The sequence below is a fragment of the Salvelinus alpinus genome, chromosome 18 (genome assembly GCF_045679555.1).
Source record: "Salvelinus alpinus chromosome 18, SLU_Salpinus.1, whole genome shotgun sequence".
NCBI classification, from domain to species: domain Eukaryota; kingdom Metazoa; phylum Chordata; class Actinopteri; order Salmoniformes; family Salmonidae; genus Salvelinus; species Salvelinus alpinus.
Window position 1 is genome coordinate 34,002,845 of NC_092103.1, and position 17,041 is coordinate 34,019,885.

At 41.8% G+C, this 17,041-nt stretch overlaps 1 protein-coding gene across 2 annotated transcripts in view; it reads left to right on the top strand.

Annotated features, from left to right (window-relative positions):
* The first annotated feature begins 4,435 nt into the window (after nt 1-4,435).
* LOC139544219 (electrogenic sodium bicarbonate cotransporter 1-like) overlaps nt 4,436-17,041 on the top strand; it is a 90,497-nt gene continuing 77,891 nt past the window's right edge. For both annotated transcript variants that reach the window (XM_071351093.1, XM_071351092.1), the window contains exon 1: nt 4,436-4,868. In XM_071351093.1, coding sequence (XP_071207194.1) covers nt 4,849-4,868 — 20 coding nt within the window. In that variant the 5' untranslated portion in view covers nt 4,436-4,848. The remainder of the gene's footprint in view (nt 4,869-17,041) is intronic.

A 17,041-nucleotide genomic window follows, 5' to 3' on the forward strand; every position in this document is an offset into this window, starting at 1 on the left:
CAGACTGAACCCCTCTCAGTATGTTCTTCTCAATTAACATGTTTTTTAACTGTGAGTTCACTAGGGATTCATAGACTTTGGCCAGGATAGGGAGTTTGGAGATAGGACGATGTTACGCACGCCTCTGAGAAGAAGGAACGCAACACCCTGCTACAAATCAACTCCCCGTGAAGCAAAAGAGGTATGAACTGTAGGTGCGAGAAAGGACGACAAAGGCAGAATTTACCGTTTACTAGGATTTATTTCCTACACGGTAATCTGGGGAAAAGGGGCTGGACGGAACCAAAGGAAAGAAAGTAAATATCAAAGCTCCCCCTCTCCTATCTAACCTGCCTACCCACTACTTACCTAACTTAGCACCACCTGGTGCCCTAACCAAAATACAGGGGGTGGTCCGCCCAGGTCTTACCTAGTGTGCCTAGACAGTGAATATACTACGGGTATATGTATGCCCACGGGCCTCTTGCCTAAGCACTCCCAAAGTGCCTTCCCCTTCCCCCCTGGTAACAAATGAAACAGAACAAACAATCCACTTCACAACAAAACTGAGAAAACTAACTCAGGTCACTAAAGAACAACAAACACAGAACATAGCAAAGCTGCTACCAACAACAACTAGCATAGTACATACTCACGACCAATATGCTTTAACCCTCAGCAATGCTCTATATAACATTCAATGTCAACCTACAATGATCTCTCTCTAATCACTAATGATCTCTCCAAAACATTCAATCTCCCTCTAATCTTTTATCTCTTTCAATCAAACTCTCTGCATTCCTCAGCCTTCAATGATCTCTCCCTGCCTATCCTCTCTCTATAATAATGTCTCTTTCTCTTAAACAGAACACTGGCTTTTATATCTTCAGGTGGCTATTAGCTGATTAGAGTCAGCTGCTTCTTGACGAGGGGGCAGGGTCAGCTCTCCAATCATCCATTAGCCATTGAGTCGACCAATCAGCTGGTTGGGGAGAACTCAGGAAGCTATCTCCTGAAACACACACACTCTAATACAAAAGCTACAACACAGAAACTGGGGAACGTAACAGACGATAGTTATTAGCATTTGAGGGATCTCCACCCTTTAGCAGTGTGAGGACATAAGCTGATTTCCAAATGCTGGGTATGGAATTGGTCAAGAGACTCAAGTTGAAAATGTGAGCCACAGGTTCAGTACTAGTACCAGCTGTTATCTTTAAGAGGTAGGGATCCAGGTTGTCTGGACCTGCAGACGTTTTAGTGTGTATTGCATTTAGTGCTTTATAGACCTCAGTATAAGAAACAGGCTCAAAGTTAAAATGGTTCACATGAGGGCCTATATCTTAGTTTACTGTAACATAGCTTACATTAGAGGCCTGGGCCCCACCATTATCAAAAATTGAGCCAGCAGATATGAAGTGCTTGTTAAAACCCCTACAATATCAGCTTTATCCTTCACTTCTCTAGAATCCATCATTAATAAATAGTCAGGAAGGCCAGAGTATACATTAGAACCTGACACTGATTTGATTAGCTTCCAGAACTTGGTAGGGTTGTTTAGGTGCTCTGTGACTGCATTTAGATAGAAATCGGATTTGGATTTCATGGTCAATCCTGCAAATTTGTTTCATAGCGCTCTGAAGGAGACCCAGTCAACAGAAGCATTTGTATGTCTAGTTTGAGCCCAAGAGACAAATGGACTTGCTGCAGATAAAAATGGGTAAGTGATGACATAGTGCACACAAAATGTAATTTTTTGCTTAAGTTTTCATGTATCGAATAAAAATCAAAAGTTTAATTCAACGGATAGTTTTGTCACAAAAACTGCTGAGTTAAATAGAAAATGTGCCTATTCTGATTTTGGCACGTGCGCTCTAGCCAACAGCTCACATACACAGTGCAGGTAGGCTGTGCTGGTACAGTAGGCTAGTCTACATGATTAGATTATTATGGATAAAGAGCGAGAATATTTGTATTTGTCAAACGGCAGTCAAGCATCGATCATCATTTCACCAGAATAAGACCCTAGATACTTATTGTAAAGCAGCATCAAGTTCATCACCGTGCACTTTCACCACCCTGTGAAGTTCATCATCATTTAATCTGTATCCTAATAAACTGCATGGTTTCTGGAGTCGTAGTAGGAGGACCACACACCATATCATCACGTGACACTAAATTTACTTCCATATGATGGTTATTATATCAATATCTGCGTTTTCACTGCCATTTCGCACATAATTAATTTTACAGACACAAAAAGATTCCACCATGGACAATAAAAAAAAAATAAGGTATGACTTTATGTAACAGTATAACTTTAGTCCGTCCCCTCGCCCGACCCGGGCGCGAACCAGGGACCCACTGCACACATCAACAACTGACACCCACGAAGCATCGTTACCCATCGCTTCACAAAAGCCGCGGCTCTTGCAGAGCAAGGGGACCACTACTTCAATTCAAGGTCTCAAAGCGAGTGACGTAACCGATTGAAACGCTATTAGCGCGCACCACCGACTAGCTAGCCATTTCACATCCGTTACATTTACTCAAATAAAAACTGGATGGAAATGTGGTTATTGATGTGAATTATTCTTGCACTTCCTGTCCAGTTGCAGTACTGTCATCCTTTCGCACATCCAAGCATTGCTCCACATTGTATCCACATCAAACACTTGCACTGACCTGAAGCACTAATTACACTCACATTAATATCATTATGCATGGTGTGCTAACAGCTTGTTGTGTGCTTTTCATCAAGGTCAAAGAGTTTCTCAGTACCTTGTAAACATTAGCAGATCACCGTCACAGTTTGCCCTGGAGGGGAGCCAGTGAGGAGATGTGGAACCTGTCAAACAAAGTGACACTGTATTTGATGCTGTTTTGTGATTAATGATGTCAATGATTTTCAGGGGCGCAATTTCACTGTGGACGGGGACGGGGGATGTCGCCCTCACATTCTGAAATGACATTTTTGTCCCCCCCAGTCTTATCATTGGAATGTGATACAAAACGTGGCAAGGGTGTGCTTTAGGACCATGCGGATGCCTCCGAGCGGTCCGGTAGGCTGTTGGAAGTGTTTATCTGACTGGATAAAAAAGAAATCATAATAATTATGTCCCCCCCACTTCTAAAACCAAAGTTGTGCCCCTGATAATTTGTATATATTATTTTTGAAAGCCTTTTAAATGTATTGACCTGCATGGGTACTATAATGAGTTTGTATCGCTTGGTTTCACTTGCATGCCTTGTGTGTTTTTCAATATGAACGAGAAAGGGGAAAAAAACATGTATTTCTTCATTGGTAGTCATTTGGGATGTTTTATGAACGGAAAAAAAAATTGGCTACCATTATGAAGGACCATAGGGACGTTTTGTGTGATCCTTGAGGAAACATTCCCAGTTGGTCCCTGCAAAGCCTACCTGAAGTGCATAGCCTATGCCCAGAAGATGGAGCTATACTAACTACCTGGTCTGGAGGGTCTTTGAGTTTTATAGGCTGAGCAAGGTGCTGCGGGCAGTGTTAATTTGCAAACCAATCTGTTATTACCAATTTACTTAGAAATGAGTTGATAATCAGACAGACGGTGAATCTACACAATAAAAGAGGCTGTCAGGTGTAAATGTGTACCTGTATGATAGACCTATCATGGCCATGAAATATAGATGATCTTTGAGTGTAGGTAGTAGTTTAGTGCAGTTACAGTTTTTTTGTTCGCGTACACAGATTTGCAAATGTCATCGCAGGTGCCGCGAAATGCTTATGTTTCTAGCTCGAACAGTGTAGTAATATGGGGCGGCAGGTAGCCAGTGGTTAGAGCGTTGGACTAGTAACCGAAAGGTTGCAAAATATAATCCCCGATCTGACAAGGTAAAAAAGATCTGTCGTTCTGCCCCTGAACAAGGCAGTTAACCCACTGTTCCTAGGCCGTCATTGAAAATGACTTGCCTAGTTAAACAAAGGTTAAAAAAACATCAAGCAGTAGGAGGACAGTCTCAATGTAATGGCTGGAACAGTATCACACATTTGAAAACCAGCTCCTCCCACCAGCCTCCACTGATACAATAACAATACACACATAATCCAAAAAGTTAAAAAAGAAATAGCAATTTCTAATTCATAGTAGTGGATACATTTATTAATCACATATATTAATCCTTAGCCTATATTTATGAACAACAACAAAAAAAATTGGGGTGATTTCACATTTTATAATTATCCCTTATCAATAGTCCTTGGAATGTTGACCTATAATTCATTTGTTTAGAAAATAAACATAGGCCTACACATCAGTTTCACCTTTACTTTTTTTTCTTTGTACACCGTGCTGCTGAGAAATTCATATTTGGAAAGATGTGTGATAACTAGAAATCCAGCAGAGCCCATATCTCTAACTTTTTGACCTCTACCTCCCACTTGTGGCGTGACGTTGAAAGAGGGATGGAACTTTAAAAAATGGAAAAAGACACGCCGCACTCAGAGCTTCTTCAGACACGCGCAGACAAATACGAAAACGATCGCGAAACTTCGAAGATTTACTTAGAATGGTGTGATAAAAGCTATCGCGGTATACATAATCTAAAAGTGTTGTCGAACCGATTAAATATCAATGATTCCTGACAGATAGCTGTATACACATTTGAATAACTTTTCTTTAAGAGATTATTATTTCTTCTCAAAGGCAGGAGAGAGTTGCTCAATGGAGTGAGACCAACGTTGCTAAATTGTTTCGTGTAAAACAGTTTGTACGCATTGTTTTGAAACAAATCTCAACAACTTTCTTGCTTTCATTGAGCAAGGCGATTGGGACATCGGCTTCAGTCTTCTGGAGTCATCCCCGAGGAAAAGCTGGACAAAACTCCGGCAGAATGAGCACCGATAAAAACAAGTGAGTATGAACCCGTTTTTTTAGTGTCCATTTCCTAAAGTTAACCTTTATTTTCCACTAGCCTATGTAGTGGTTTTGGTGGTGTCTGTTGCGCTTCAAATATTGTCCCGGTCAGAAGTGAGGTAATTTAATAGCCTATCACGTTACTGCTGAGTAACGTTAGCAGATGTTCCTAATACTAGCTACTTGGATAGAGTTCATATTTCAACACACGCTAACCACTGCCATTATACTGGAATCTACGCGTAATTACGCAAAGCCATTTTGTCGCCAAAAGTGTTCCATCATGGAAAATCTTTATGGCATTGCATTGAATCGGGCATGGCATTGTTTACCTTTTGAGAAACCTTAAAAGCAGGGGGGAACTATGAAATAATCAATTACAACCTTTCAAGGAAGGTGCTTTGTGGTAAAGCGAATTAGTCGCGTTAACTATTTAGCACCCCACATTGCTTAATTCTCAGTAGCTAACAGATCTTATACACAAATGAGGTCTGGATAAGCTGCCTGTTACCGCCGCTTCTCCAAGGCTGAGGCATGAGAGTGCACGATAATCTTCTTTTCCGAGAGCCTGTCACAATCAATTAGATTGTACGTGTCTAAATAAGACACTAGAGCCAAGTGTTATCGCTCGTCAGGGTGAAGTAATTTATAAATACATACATGTCTGAATATTGACAATAAATACATACATGTCTGAATATTGACAACACCACAAAACGTGGTAACTCAACTTCAGCATATTTGTAACTCTCCTTCGGTCTGTGTGGCCTCTCTTGAAAGTATAGCCGAAGAGGCAAAGCGAGAGAGAGCGTTTACTCCGCCCTAGCCTCTGCTGAGTCCCCAACAACCGGATGTTCCGGTTTTCAGGGGAAATAGAAAGAGGCATGTGACACGACTTCCGCTTTTGGACATGAACTTGTATGGAGGTCAATGAGTGAATTTGTAAAACAAAAAATGTAATTGCTAATTTGCTACGTGAGGCTTATTTGATCGAGTAGACGTTTCGTAATGTCTATGTTATGAATGCACTGATATGTGGAAGAACATGGCATTTCGGCAACTTTGGAAAAAAACGGCTTTATATAGACTTTATCCGTTGTTCACATGAATATCTGCCCTCTCATTGGCTAGAATGGTCCCACCTGATCTCGCCTCCTCCCGCCTTACTTCCATCTTCAAGGACATGTCTTTCCGTTGTTAGAGCAGACACTCAACTATCTTGTTAATATAATAGATAATCTATGGTATAGCCAACCAACATCGCTTTCCTCTCAGGAACATGCACCCTGGTGGAAAGTTTTGTATAGGTTTCTAAACTACACACTCTTTCTCCTTAGATCTAAACCTCCAGATGACATTATACTCTGTTTTTTTGTACATTATATGTAATCTATTCATGCAGTAGATTTATTCTGGTAAATATGTCTGAAGCAGAAACTGGGTGGTGGAAAAGAGATCATATGGTCACATGCAATGAAAAATAGAGCAGAGAGAACCTTTGAGATATATTGCCATTTGTGATCTCCTTGTGAATCATTTCCATACTCATTCAATGTACATTTATTGCTTCATAGTTTATTGCTTCATAGTTTGACAAGGAACCACATTGTAAAATACTTTTGGCACAACCTTTACTAAAAAATATGATTCCTCATTATTTATATTTTGTTTTCTCAGTGACTAACCCACTAATCGGATTATGTTTGACAGGGAAATTATTATTTTCTGTCATGATATCATCTTTATTTTTTAAATTTAACCTTTATTTAACTAGGCAAGTCAGTTAAGAACAACAAATTCTTATTTACAATGACGGCCTACCCCGGCCAAACCCGGATGACGCTGGGCGCCGACTGTGCGCAGCCCTATGGGACTCCCAATCACGTCCGGTTGTGATACAGCCTGGAATCGAACCAAGGTCTGTAGTGACGCCTCTAGCACTGAGATGCAGTGCCTTAGACCGCTGCGCCACTCGGGAGCTCTCATCTACTTACTGTCTGGATTTATCAGTGCGTTGTTTCCTGTTGTCTTTACTTTAGAGAGCGGATACAGGAAACCAGTGACAGATGCTTCAGTCTGATTAGGTGCTATGCGGGTTAGATTTTGTAACCTAAATAACATTTTATTTGTCATATGCTTCATAAACAACAGATGTAGACTAACAGTGAAATGCTTACTAACGGGTCGTTTTCCAACAATGCAGAGTTTAAAGATAAAAAATAATGGAAATAGACACAGGAATAAATACACAGTGAATAACAATAACGAGTAAAAAAAGACATGGCTATGTAGAGGGAGTACCAGTACTGAGCCGATGTGCAGGGGAACCAGGTAATTGAGGAAGACGAGGAAGCTATGTACATGAACAGTGCATTCAGAAAGTATTCATACCCCTTAACTTATTCCACATTCTGTTGTGTTACAACCTGAATTCAACATTTATTAAATATATATTTTTCTCTCATCCATATACACCCCATAATAACAAAGTGAAAACAAGACATTTCTGCAAATTTATTGAAAATCAAATACAGAAATATCTAATTTACATAAGTATTCACACCCCTGAGTCAATACATGTTACAATTACCTTTGGCAGCGACTACAGCTGTGAGTCTTTCTGGGTAAGTCTCTAAGAGCTTTCCACACCTGGATTGTACAATATTTGTACATTATTATAAAAACAATTCTTCAAGCTCTGTCAAGTTGGTTGTTTATCATTGCTAGACAGCCATTTTCAAGTCTTGCCATAGATTTTCAAGCTGATTTAAGTCAAAACTGTAACTAGGCCACTCAGGAACATTCAATGTCGTCTTGGTTAGCAACTCCAGTGTATATTTGGCCTTGTGTTTTAGGTTATTGTCCTGCTGAAAGGTGAATTTGTCTCCCAGTGACTATTTCAAAGCAGACAGAAGCAGGTTTTCGTCTAGGATTTTGCCTGTGCTCAGCTCTATTCCATTTGACTGGATGTATTGATAACTTCACCACTCTCAAGGGATATTCAGCGTCTGCTTTTTTTTATTTTGACCCATCTACCAATAGATGCTTTTCTTTGCGAGGCATTGGAAACCTCCCTGGTCTTTGTGGTTGAATCTGTGTTTGAAATTCACTGCTTGATTGAGAGACCTTACAATTATCTGTATGTGTGGGGTACAGCGATTAACATGATTTTTGAATAATTAACTAAACACTATTATTGCACACAGAATAAGTCCATGCAACTTATGTGACTTGTTAAGCACATTTTTACAACTGAGATTATTTAGGCTTGCTATGACAAAGGGGTTGAATGCTTATTGACTCAAGACATTTCAGCTTTTCATTTATAAAAAAAAATCTAAAAACGTAATTCCACTTTGACATTATGGTATTGTGTGTAAGGCAGTGACACAAAATCTCAATTTTAATAAATTTTTAATTCAGGCTGTAACGCAACAATTCAAGGGGTGTGAGTACTTTCTGAAGGCACTGTAGGTAGGGGTGACTAGGCAACAGGATAGATAAGACAATAGTAGCAGTGTATGTGGTGAGAGTGAAAGTGTTTGTGTGGCATCATTATGCATGTGTGCCTATGTTATGTGTTGGTGTGAGTGTTTGCGTAGAGTTCAGAGAGTGTGTGTGTGTGCATAGTTGCTTCGACAGAGTTAGTGCAAGAAAAGGTCAATGCAGGTAGTCCGGGTTTCCATTTGACTAGTTATTTAGCACTATTGTTTAGCAGTCTTATGTCTTGGGGGTAGAAGCTATACAGGGTCCTGTTAGTTCCAGACTTGGCGTTCCGGTACCGCTTGTCGTGCGGTAGCAGAGAGAATAGTCTATGGCTTTAGTGGCTGGAGTCTTTGACCATTTTTTGGGCCTTCTTCTGACACCGCCTGGTATAGCGTTCCTGGATGGCAGGGAGAGCTCGGCTCCAGTGATGTACTGGGCCGTACTCACTACCCCCTGTAGCGCCTTGCGGTCGGGTGCCTTGTAGTTGTCGTACCAAGCCGTGATGCAGCCAGTCAGGAGGATATCAATGGTGCAGCTGTAGAACCTTTTGTGGATCTGAGGGAATTACAAAAGTGACTTGAAACTTAAACCTTTTGGACGACCCGACCAAATTCACATATAAATGTGAGTTATAGATCTGCCATTCTCATTGAAAGCAAGTCTTAGAACAGATCTACTGCTTCAATGTGCACTATTTCTACGCTTCCCGTTCTTAATTTTAGTTTTTGGTCTTCGGGTTTCGGTATTTTTGGTGATGGAAAATATATATTATAGCGGTTTAGATGGCACAATGATTCTCTACAATATACTTCCTTGTTTTGTCACACAAACTGAAATTCAAATAAAATCAAAGTTTATTTGTCACGTGCGCTGAATACAACCGGTGTAGTAGAGACCTTACAGTGAAATGCTTACTTACAGGCTCTAACCAATAGTGCAAAAAAAGGTATTAGGTGAACAATAGGTAAGTAAAGAAATAAAACAACAGTAAAAAGACAGGCTATTAGTCAAGCTGATTGAGGTAGTATGTAGATATGGTTAAAGTGACTATGCATATATGATGAACAGAGAGTAGCAGTAGTGTAAAAGAGGGGTTGGCGGGTGGTGGGTGGCGGGACACAATGCAGATAGCCCGGTTAGCCAATGTGCGGGAGCACTGGTTGGTCGGCCCAATTGAGGTAGTATGTACAGTGGGGAGAACAAGTATTTGATACACTGCCGATTTTGCAGGTTTTCCTACTTACAAAGCATGTAGAGGTCTGTAATTTTTATCATAGGTACACTTCAACTATGAGAGACGGAATCTAAAACAAAAATCCAGAAAATCACATTGTATGATTTTTAAGTAATTAATTTGCATTTTATTGCATGAAATAAGTATTTGATACATCAGAAAAGCAGAACTTAATATTTGGTACAGAAACCTTTGTTTGCAATTACAGAGATCATACGTTTCCTGTAGTTCTTGACTAGGTTTGCACACACTGCAGCAGGGATTTTGGCCCACTCCTCCCTACAGATCTTCTCCAGATCCTTCAGGTTTCGGGGCTGTCGCTGGGCAATACGGACTTTCAGCTCCCTCCAAAGATTTTCTATTGGGTTCAGGTCTGGAGACTGGCTAGGCCACTCCAGGACCTTGAGATGCTTCTTACGGAGCCACTCCTTAGTTGCCATGGCTGTGTGCTTCGTGTCGTTGTCATGCTGGAAGACCCAGCCACGACCCATCTTCAATGCTCTTACTGAGGGAAGGAGGTTGTTGGCCAAGATCTCGCGATACATGGCCCCATCCATCCTCCCCTCAATACGGTGCAGTCGTCCTGTCCCCTTTGCAGAAAAGCATCCCCAAAGAATGATGTTTCCACCTCCATGCTTCACGGTTGGGATGGTGTTCTTGGGGTTGTACTCATACTTCTTCTTCCTCCAAACACGGCGAGTGGAGTTAGACCAAAAAGCTCTATTTTTGTCTCATCAGACCACATGACCTTCTCCCATTCCTCCTCTGGATCATCCAGATGGTCATTGGCAAACTTCAGACAGGCCTGGACATGCGCTGGCTTAAGCAGGGGGACCTTGCGTGCGCTGCAGGATTTTAATCCATGACGGCGTAGTGTGTTACTAATGGTTTTCTTTGAGACTGTGGTCCCAGCTCTCTTCAGGTCATTGACCAGGTCCTGCCGTGTAGTTCTGGGCTGATCCCTCACCTTCCTCATGATCATTGATGCCCCACGAGGTGAAATCTTGCATGGAGCCCCAGACCGAGGGTGATTGACCGTCATCTTGAACTTCTTCCTTTTTCTAATAATTGCGCCAACAGTTGTTTCCTTCTCACCAAGCTGCTTGCCTATTGTCCTGTAGCCCATCCCAGCCTTGTGCAGGTCTACAATTTTATCCCTGATGTCCTTACACAGCTCTCTGGTCTTGGCCATTGTGGAGAGGTTGGAATCTGTTTGATTGAGTGTGTGGACAGGTGTCTTTTATACAGGTAACGAGTTCAAACAGGTGCAGTTAATACAGGTAATGAGTGGAGAACAGGAGGGCTTCTTAAAGAAAAACTAACAGGTCTGTGAGAGCCGGAATTCTTACTGGTTGGTAGGTGATCAAATACTTATGTCATGCAATAAAATGCAAATTAATTATTTAAAAATCATACAATGTGATTTTCTGGATTTTTGTTTTAGATTCCGTCTCTCACAGTTGAAGTGTACCTATGATAAAAATTACAGACCTCTACATGCTTTGTAAGTAGGAAAACCTGCAAAATCGGCAGTGTATCAAATACTTGTTCTCCCCACTGTACATGAATGTATAGTTAAAGTGACGATGCATATATGATAAACAGAGAGTAGCAGCAGCGTAAAAAGAGGGGTTGGGGGGGCACAATGCAAATAGTTTGGGTAGCCATTTGATTACCTGTTCAGGAGTCTTATGGCTTGGGGGTAAAAACTGTTGAGAAGCCTTTTTGTCCTAGACTTGGCACTCCGGTACCGCTTGCCATGCGGTAGTAGAGAGAACAGTCTATGACTGGGGTGGCTGGGGTCTTTGCCAATTTTTAGGCGACCTATTTGAATTTTAGCAAATGGCAGAGCGATTTCTGCATAGTGCATCCTTAAAAGTGCACAGCCATTAGGAAAGATAGTCTTTGTACAATCCTTTAGAGCTGTTTGTAAGTTTCCCAAATATATTTTTCCAAGCACACTGCAAAAGCAACCACGTGAGAGAGCTAGGGAAGTCAGGGTGCAGGCAATCAAGGTCCTCAACCTGCTCTTCCCCCTGAGCCACTGATGTGGGCCTTGACTAACATGCTGACCAGACTGCCCGCGTTGCGTGCGCAAGTTTTGCAAATAAACTACCGTTCAAAAGTTTGGGGTGACTTAGTCCTTGTTTTTGAAAGAAAAGCAAACATTTTTGTCAATTAAAATAACATCAAATTGATCAGAAATACAGTGTAGACATTGTTAATGTTGTAAATGACTATTGTAGCTGGAAACGGCAGATTTTTAATGCAATATCTACATAGGCGTACAGAGGCCCATTATCAGCAACCATCACTCCTGTGTTCCAATGGCACGTTGTGTTAGCTAATCCAAGTTTTAAAAGGATACACAGTGAGGACGATGGTTCAGGAGGAAAATAAAAATCCAAGGGCCAAAGTTGGAGAATTCCGGAACTTGGTCGCATCTTCAGGTCACCTACTTCCCACATGTACAATCAGACATCACCTCCATGTCAATAGGCTCTTTGGAAGGGATGCCAGAAAAAGCCTTTATTTAGAGCAATCAACAAATGCAAACGCTTGGGTTTTGCTAATCCCTTGGATTGGAACCGACGCTATTGTCAGATGACATGGAAATAGAGCTCTTTGGCCACACACAACAGTGGTGCTACTAGGACATTTTAGCCAGAAACCTGGTTGCCTCTGCCAGGAGACTGAAGCTTGGCCTCAAGTGGATCTTTCAGCAAGACACTAACCCCAAGCACATCAACATCCACAAAGAAATGGTTCATTCCACAAAAGAAAATGTTTACAATGGCCATCTCAGTCTCCGGATTTGAACCCCATTGAAAACCTGTGGTTTAAATTGAAGAGGACAGTCCATAAGTGCAGGCTAAGGATATCAAGGATCTGGAAAGATTATGTATGGGGGAATGGTCTAAGACCCTCCCAATGTGTTCTCCAATCTCATTAAACATTTTAGAAAAGACTCATGGCTGTTAACCTCACAACGGGAGTCAACATTATTGCCATTCCTATCATTCTGAGAATGTTTTTATTACTTGTTAAACAAATTTCTTTCTCTGAGCAGTTGTATTAGTATAAAATAATTTCCCCCCCAAATTGCGCATTCCATATAGCTCAGTATTTATATTATTTATTTTGTACAGTATTTTATACAGTATCTTCATCGTGGTTGCCAGTCATTTTAGAGGTGAATGTATATAGTATAGAATGTGTGTGTCAGACAAGGTGAGAGTCAACCCATGTGGCGGCTTTACAAAAAATATGTCCTTGTGAGGATGTTTTTCATTCATGTTGAAAAAGGGGGAAAGGGTCTTGTTTTTCCCGAGGTGGGAATGCTGAACATTCCACATCTCTCGCCCACCACTGGTGTGGGTATACTGTACATCTAGCCCTGCACCCCTTGGTGTGTGTACGTCCATCCCTGTGCAGTGTTCCCCATAAGGCCCACCCTGTTAGAAACCTCATCACAGGCTGATTATGTGGCTCCTGTCCTGGGGGTATATGGGGCCCCTGGTGTGGTAGGAGCTCTAGTCCCATGACCCCATCCATCCCCAGCATCGAGCCTGCTGCAACATGACTCTTCTCGCCCTCTCTCGTTTCTCCCCCCTCCCCCTCTTGTGGCAAGGCTAGAATGAAGGCCCTATCACTCTGTTACTTGAACCGGCCTCCCCTCCCTGCCTCACCCCTTCACACCCTCTGCGTGCAGAAGAAGAAGGCTATCATGGCGAATGCTAAACTAAATGAATGGTGTGGCTTTTGAACAAGTTGAGGAGACTAAATTACTTGGCATTACCTTAGATTGTAAACTGTCATGGTCAAAACATATAGATTCAATGGTTGTAAAGATGGGTAGTGGTCTGTCCATAATTAAGAGATGCTCTGCTTTTTTGACACCACATTCCAAAAAGCAAGTCCTGCAGGCTCTAGTTTTATCTTAATTATTGTCCGGTCGAGTGCTGCAAGGAAAGACCTAGTTAAGCTGCAGCTGGCCCAAAACAGAGCGGGACATCTAGCTTTTCATTGTAATCAGAGGGCTGATAAATACTATGCATGCCAGTCTCTCTTGGCTAAGAGTTGAGGAGAGACTGACTGCATCACTTCTTCTTTCATAAGAAACATTGTGTTAAATTCCAAATTGTTTGCATAGTCAACTTACACACAGCTCTGACACACCAAACCCCATCAAACATGCCACCAGGGGTCTTTTCACAGTCCCCAAATCCAGAACAAATTCAAGAAAGCGTACAGTATTATATAAAGCCATTATTGCATGGAACTCCCTTCCATCTCATATTGCTCAAATCAACAGCAAACCTGGTTTAAAAAAACGGATAAAGCAATACCTCACGTCACAACGCTTCTCCCCTATTTGACCTAGATAGTTTGTGTATGTATTGATATGTAGGCTACATGTGCCTTTTTTAAAGTTGATGTACAGTGCATGTATTCAGACCCCTTTTCCCACATTTTGTTACGTTACAGTCTTATTTGAAAATTGATAAAAAAAATAAAATGGGCGTTGCACAACGATTTTAAATCAATAAGTCATAGTTTAGTCAAAGAATTATATATTTGGGCTTGAAGTGACATCCGAACTGCCCACTTCGTGCAAATCCGTGTCAATGTGGTGTCTTCCTATGATATGACATACAAATTATATTCAGGGGTTGCAGGGGTTTTTGCACCTCTACTTTTTTTTAAACCAGGAACATTTCATAATCCATTGGATCATTTTAATTTATTTTTTAGCTAGTCTGTATCTTTCAATAGTTATCCATATTACCAGTGCTTCATCCTATAATTCCTAACTATTTCTATGGTGGATTCGCAGCTGCAATTTATGAAAGATGCCAAAACATTGTAGATAACAATAATGGTGAAGTCAGAGGCCAGTGGTTTCCATCTGTGGCAAAGTTTTCACGAAATCAATACTTATGACAAATCCAGCTCCAGAACCAGCCATAGAGCCAGCTGGCAATTTTTTTGATTACGGTGTAGTAAAATGCAACAACTGATAACATTTAGCTTGATGAGGTTAGCATGCTAGCTAGCTACACTGACAGCAGGTTGTTGATGTTTAACAACGCCACATGGAAATTCCCACACCCAATTTGTGACAATGTACAAGTCGCCTTTGTCATTCTTTTGTAGGTGGAACCTAAACGTGCTTTTCCTCTCAAGGACAGGAAATTAAGTCGAAATAGTGGCAGCAACTTCCTCTGGGTGTATCCTTTTTAAGCTTTTATAAAAGGATGGAAGTAAGCCACTATAACTTAATTCACTCTTGGACCATTATTGCTTGATTAACTTACACATGTTGAAATGTGGCTTTCTGAGACTCCAGATCAGATCTTCCTCATCTTTTTAGTTAATGTGAATAGGAATGACCCCTGACCCTGTACATTCCAAGGCTCTCTCACACTCCCTCTGCGCCTGCAGCTGTCCGAACAGACTTTTCCCTAAGTCCTTAAACGGAGCCCCAGAGCCTCAGAGGAAGAGCTGACTTCGTCACATCACCAATGACACCTCAGGGACTCTTGAGAGATTGACTGGTTGAATGACTGACTGACTGGCTGGATGACTGACTGAAGATATAGCTGGCTCTCTGACAACTATAAGATGATTCTCTATAGCTGTTTGCCTGGAAGGCATGTAGTAACCTGGAGGGACTGGCTGAAGCCATGGCCTGCTCTCTGTGTGACAGAGATGACGCTCTGTAACTGTTCTTACCAGGAAGGCACATACTGTCCTGGAGAGACTGAAGAAGAAACAGGACAAGGAGAATGGTGGGAGATGAAGATGGAGTACAGTACAACCCCTCCATTTCACTCCCTACTATACTTCACAAAGAAACATGAAACTCAAGGCTGCTTTGATGCTGCTCAACACTCAACTCTGTTGAAACTCAACCATTCCTCTATTCTTTCCTCCATTCTTTCTTTCAAGACTGAAAAACCAAAGGAAAGTCAGAGTCCAATATTTGGCAGCGCTTGGCAGGATGGCACAACTCCAGGCCCCCAGGCTACTCCTCTCCCCTGTGTGTTTGATGTTGGGGCTTTGCTTTAATGTTATGGTTATGCTCTGGCCCCAATCATATCTCAAGGCCAGATAATGTGATAAGGCTTTTTCCTCTGCTGGGGAAATGAAGATGAGATGCTAGTTGGTGCTATCTGTCTCAGGAACAAGTTGTATCCTTCCTGTCGTTGCTTATTTAGTGGTTTGTGTAACGAGGCAACCCCCCTCAAACTGTAGCAGCTTTATTCTGGCCCGGGGTGGGGCAGTGTAAAAGGAGAAAGTAAATTTTCCCTAGCCTACCTTGCTGTCCAAGGTACTCGAATTAAGGAACAAACTGGATATTCCTGGTGGACATTGGAAGTTTAATATTAAATACTACATCTTTATCTGCAAAAAAAACGAATTTGAACATGTCTACAGGACTAAATTGGATTATTATTGATAAGTTAAAGTACATTTTCTATTGAAAAAAATCTGAGGACAGTGAGAAGGGGGGGATGATGGTCACAGTTATGACCTCATCCTGTTAATGATCTGTGTTGAAAGCTGGAGGGAAGGGAAAGGGGGATACCTAGTCAGTTGCACAACTGGCTGCATTCAACCGAACTGTGTCTTCTGCATTTAACCCAACCCCCTCTGAATCAGAGAGGTGCGGGGGGCTGGCTTAATCGACGTCCACGTCATGGACGCTCGGGGAGCACTTGTTGTTGGGGGTTAACTGCCTTGCTCAAGGGCAGAACAGCAGATTTTTCCTAGAGATGGAGGGATAATAAGAAGGGGAACAGCAAGATGGAGAGAGAAAATAAGAAGGGGGTAGAAAAATGAGCAAACTGTCTTTGTGTTCCGGTTAACCTGAGCCTACGGGTTAATATTTTACTCTTTCTCCTTGCTCCTCTCCCTGTGCTGTGCTGTTGGTTCTGACTGAGACTGGCTCTCCATGGGGTCTAAACATCTGGTCTTGAAACTAAAGTCAGCTATGGGCTACGTTCCTATAGGCCTCCCTGCTCCAGGAAGAACCAGCTGGCTGAGGGATCAGGGTAGAGCTGTAGGCCATGTAGCCTCACAAAGTGATCCAACGCTTGGACAGGGAACTAAACATGAGCTCTGAGCTTCCTTATACACCAGGAACTTACCTGTCCTGCAGAAGGCTTTTGGCACTGTTTTGTTCTCTCCGTTCTGACTGGCAGGTGTATTATCATTGTCAGACGTATGGCTTTAGGCAAAATACACAAGTAGGCCTATATATCAGTATGCACAAATAGGAAACATATTACCATGGACACTGTTAAATACCTGCAGGACATGCATGCATGCACATGCTTTAATGGTGTAACATTGTGTAACGAGTGTGTAGAAATCCTGCTCTGAAGAAATCCTGCAAATAATTAATTTCCAGCCCGGGACATCGGGCAGGTATAAGCACAGCCAC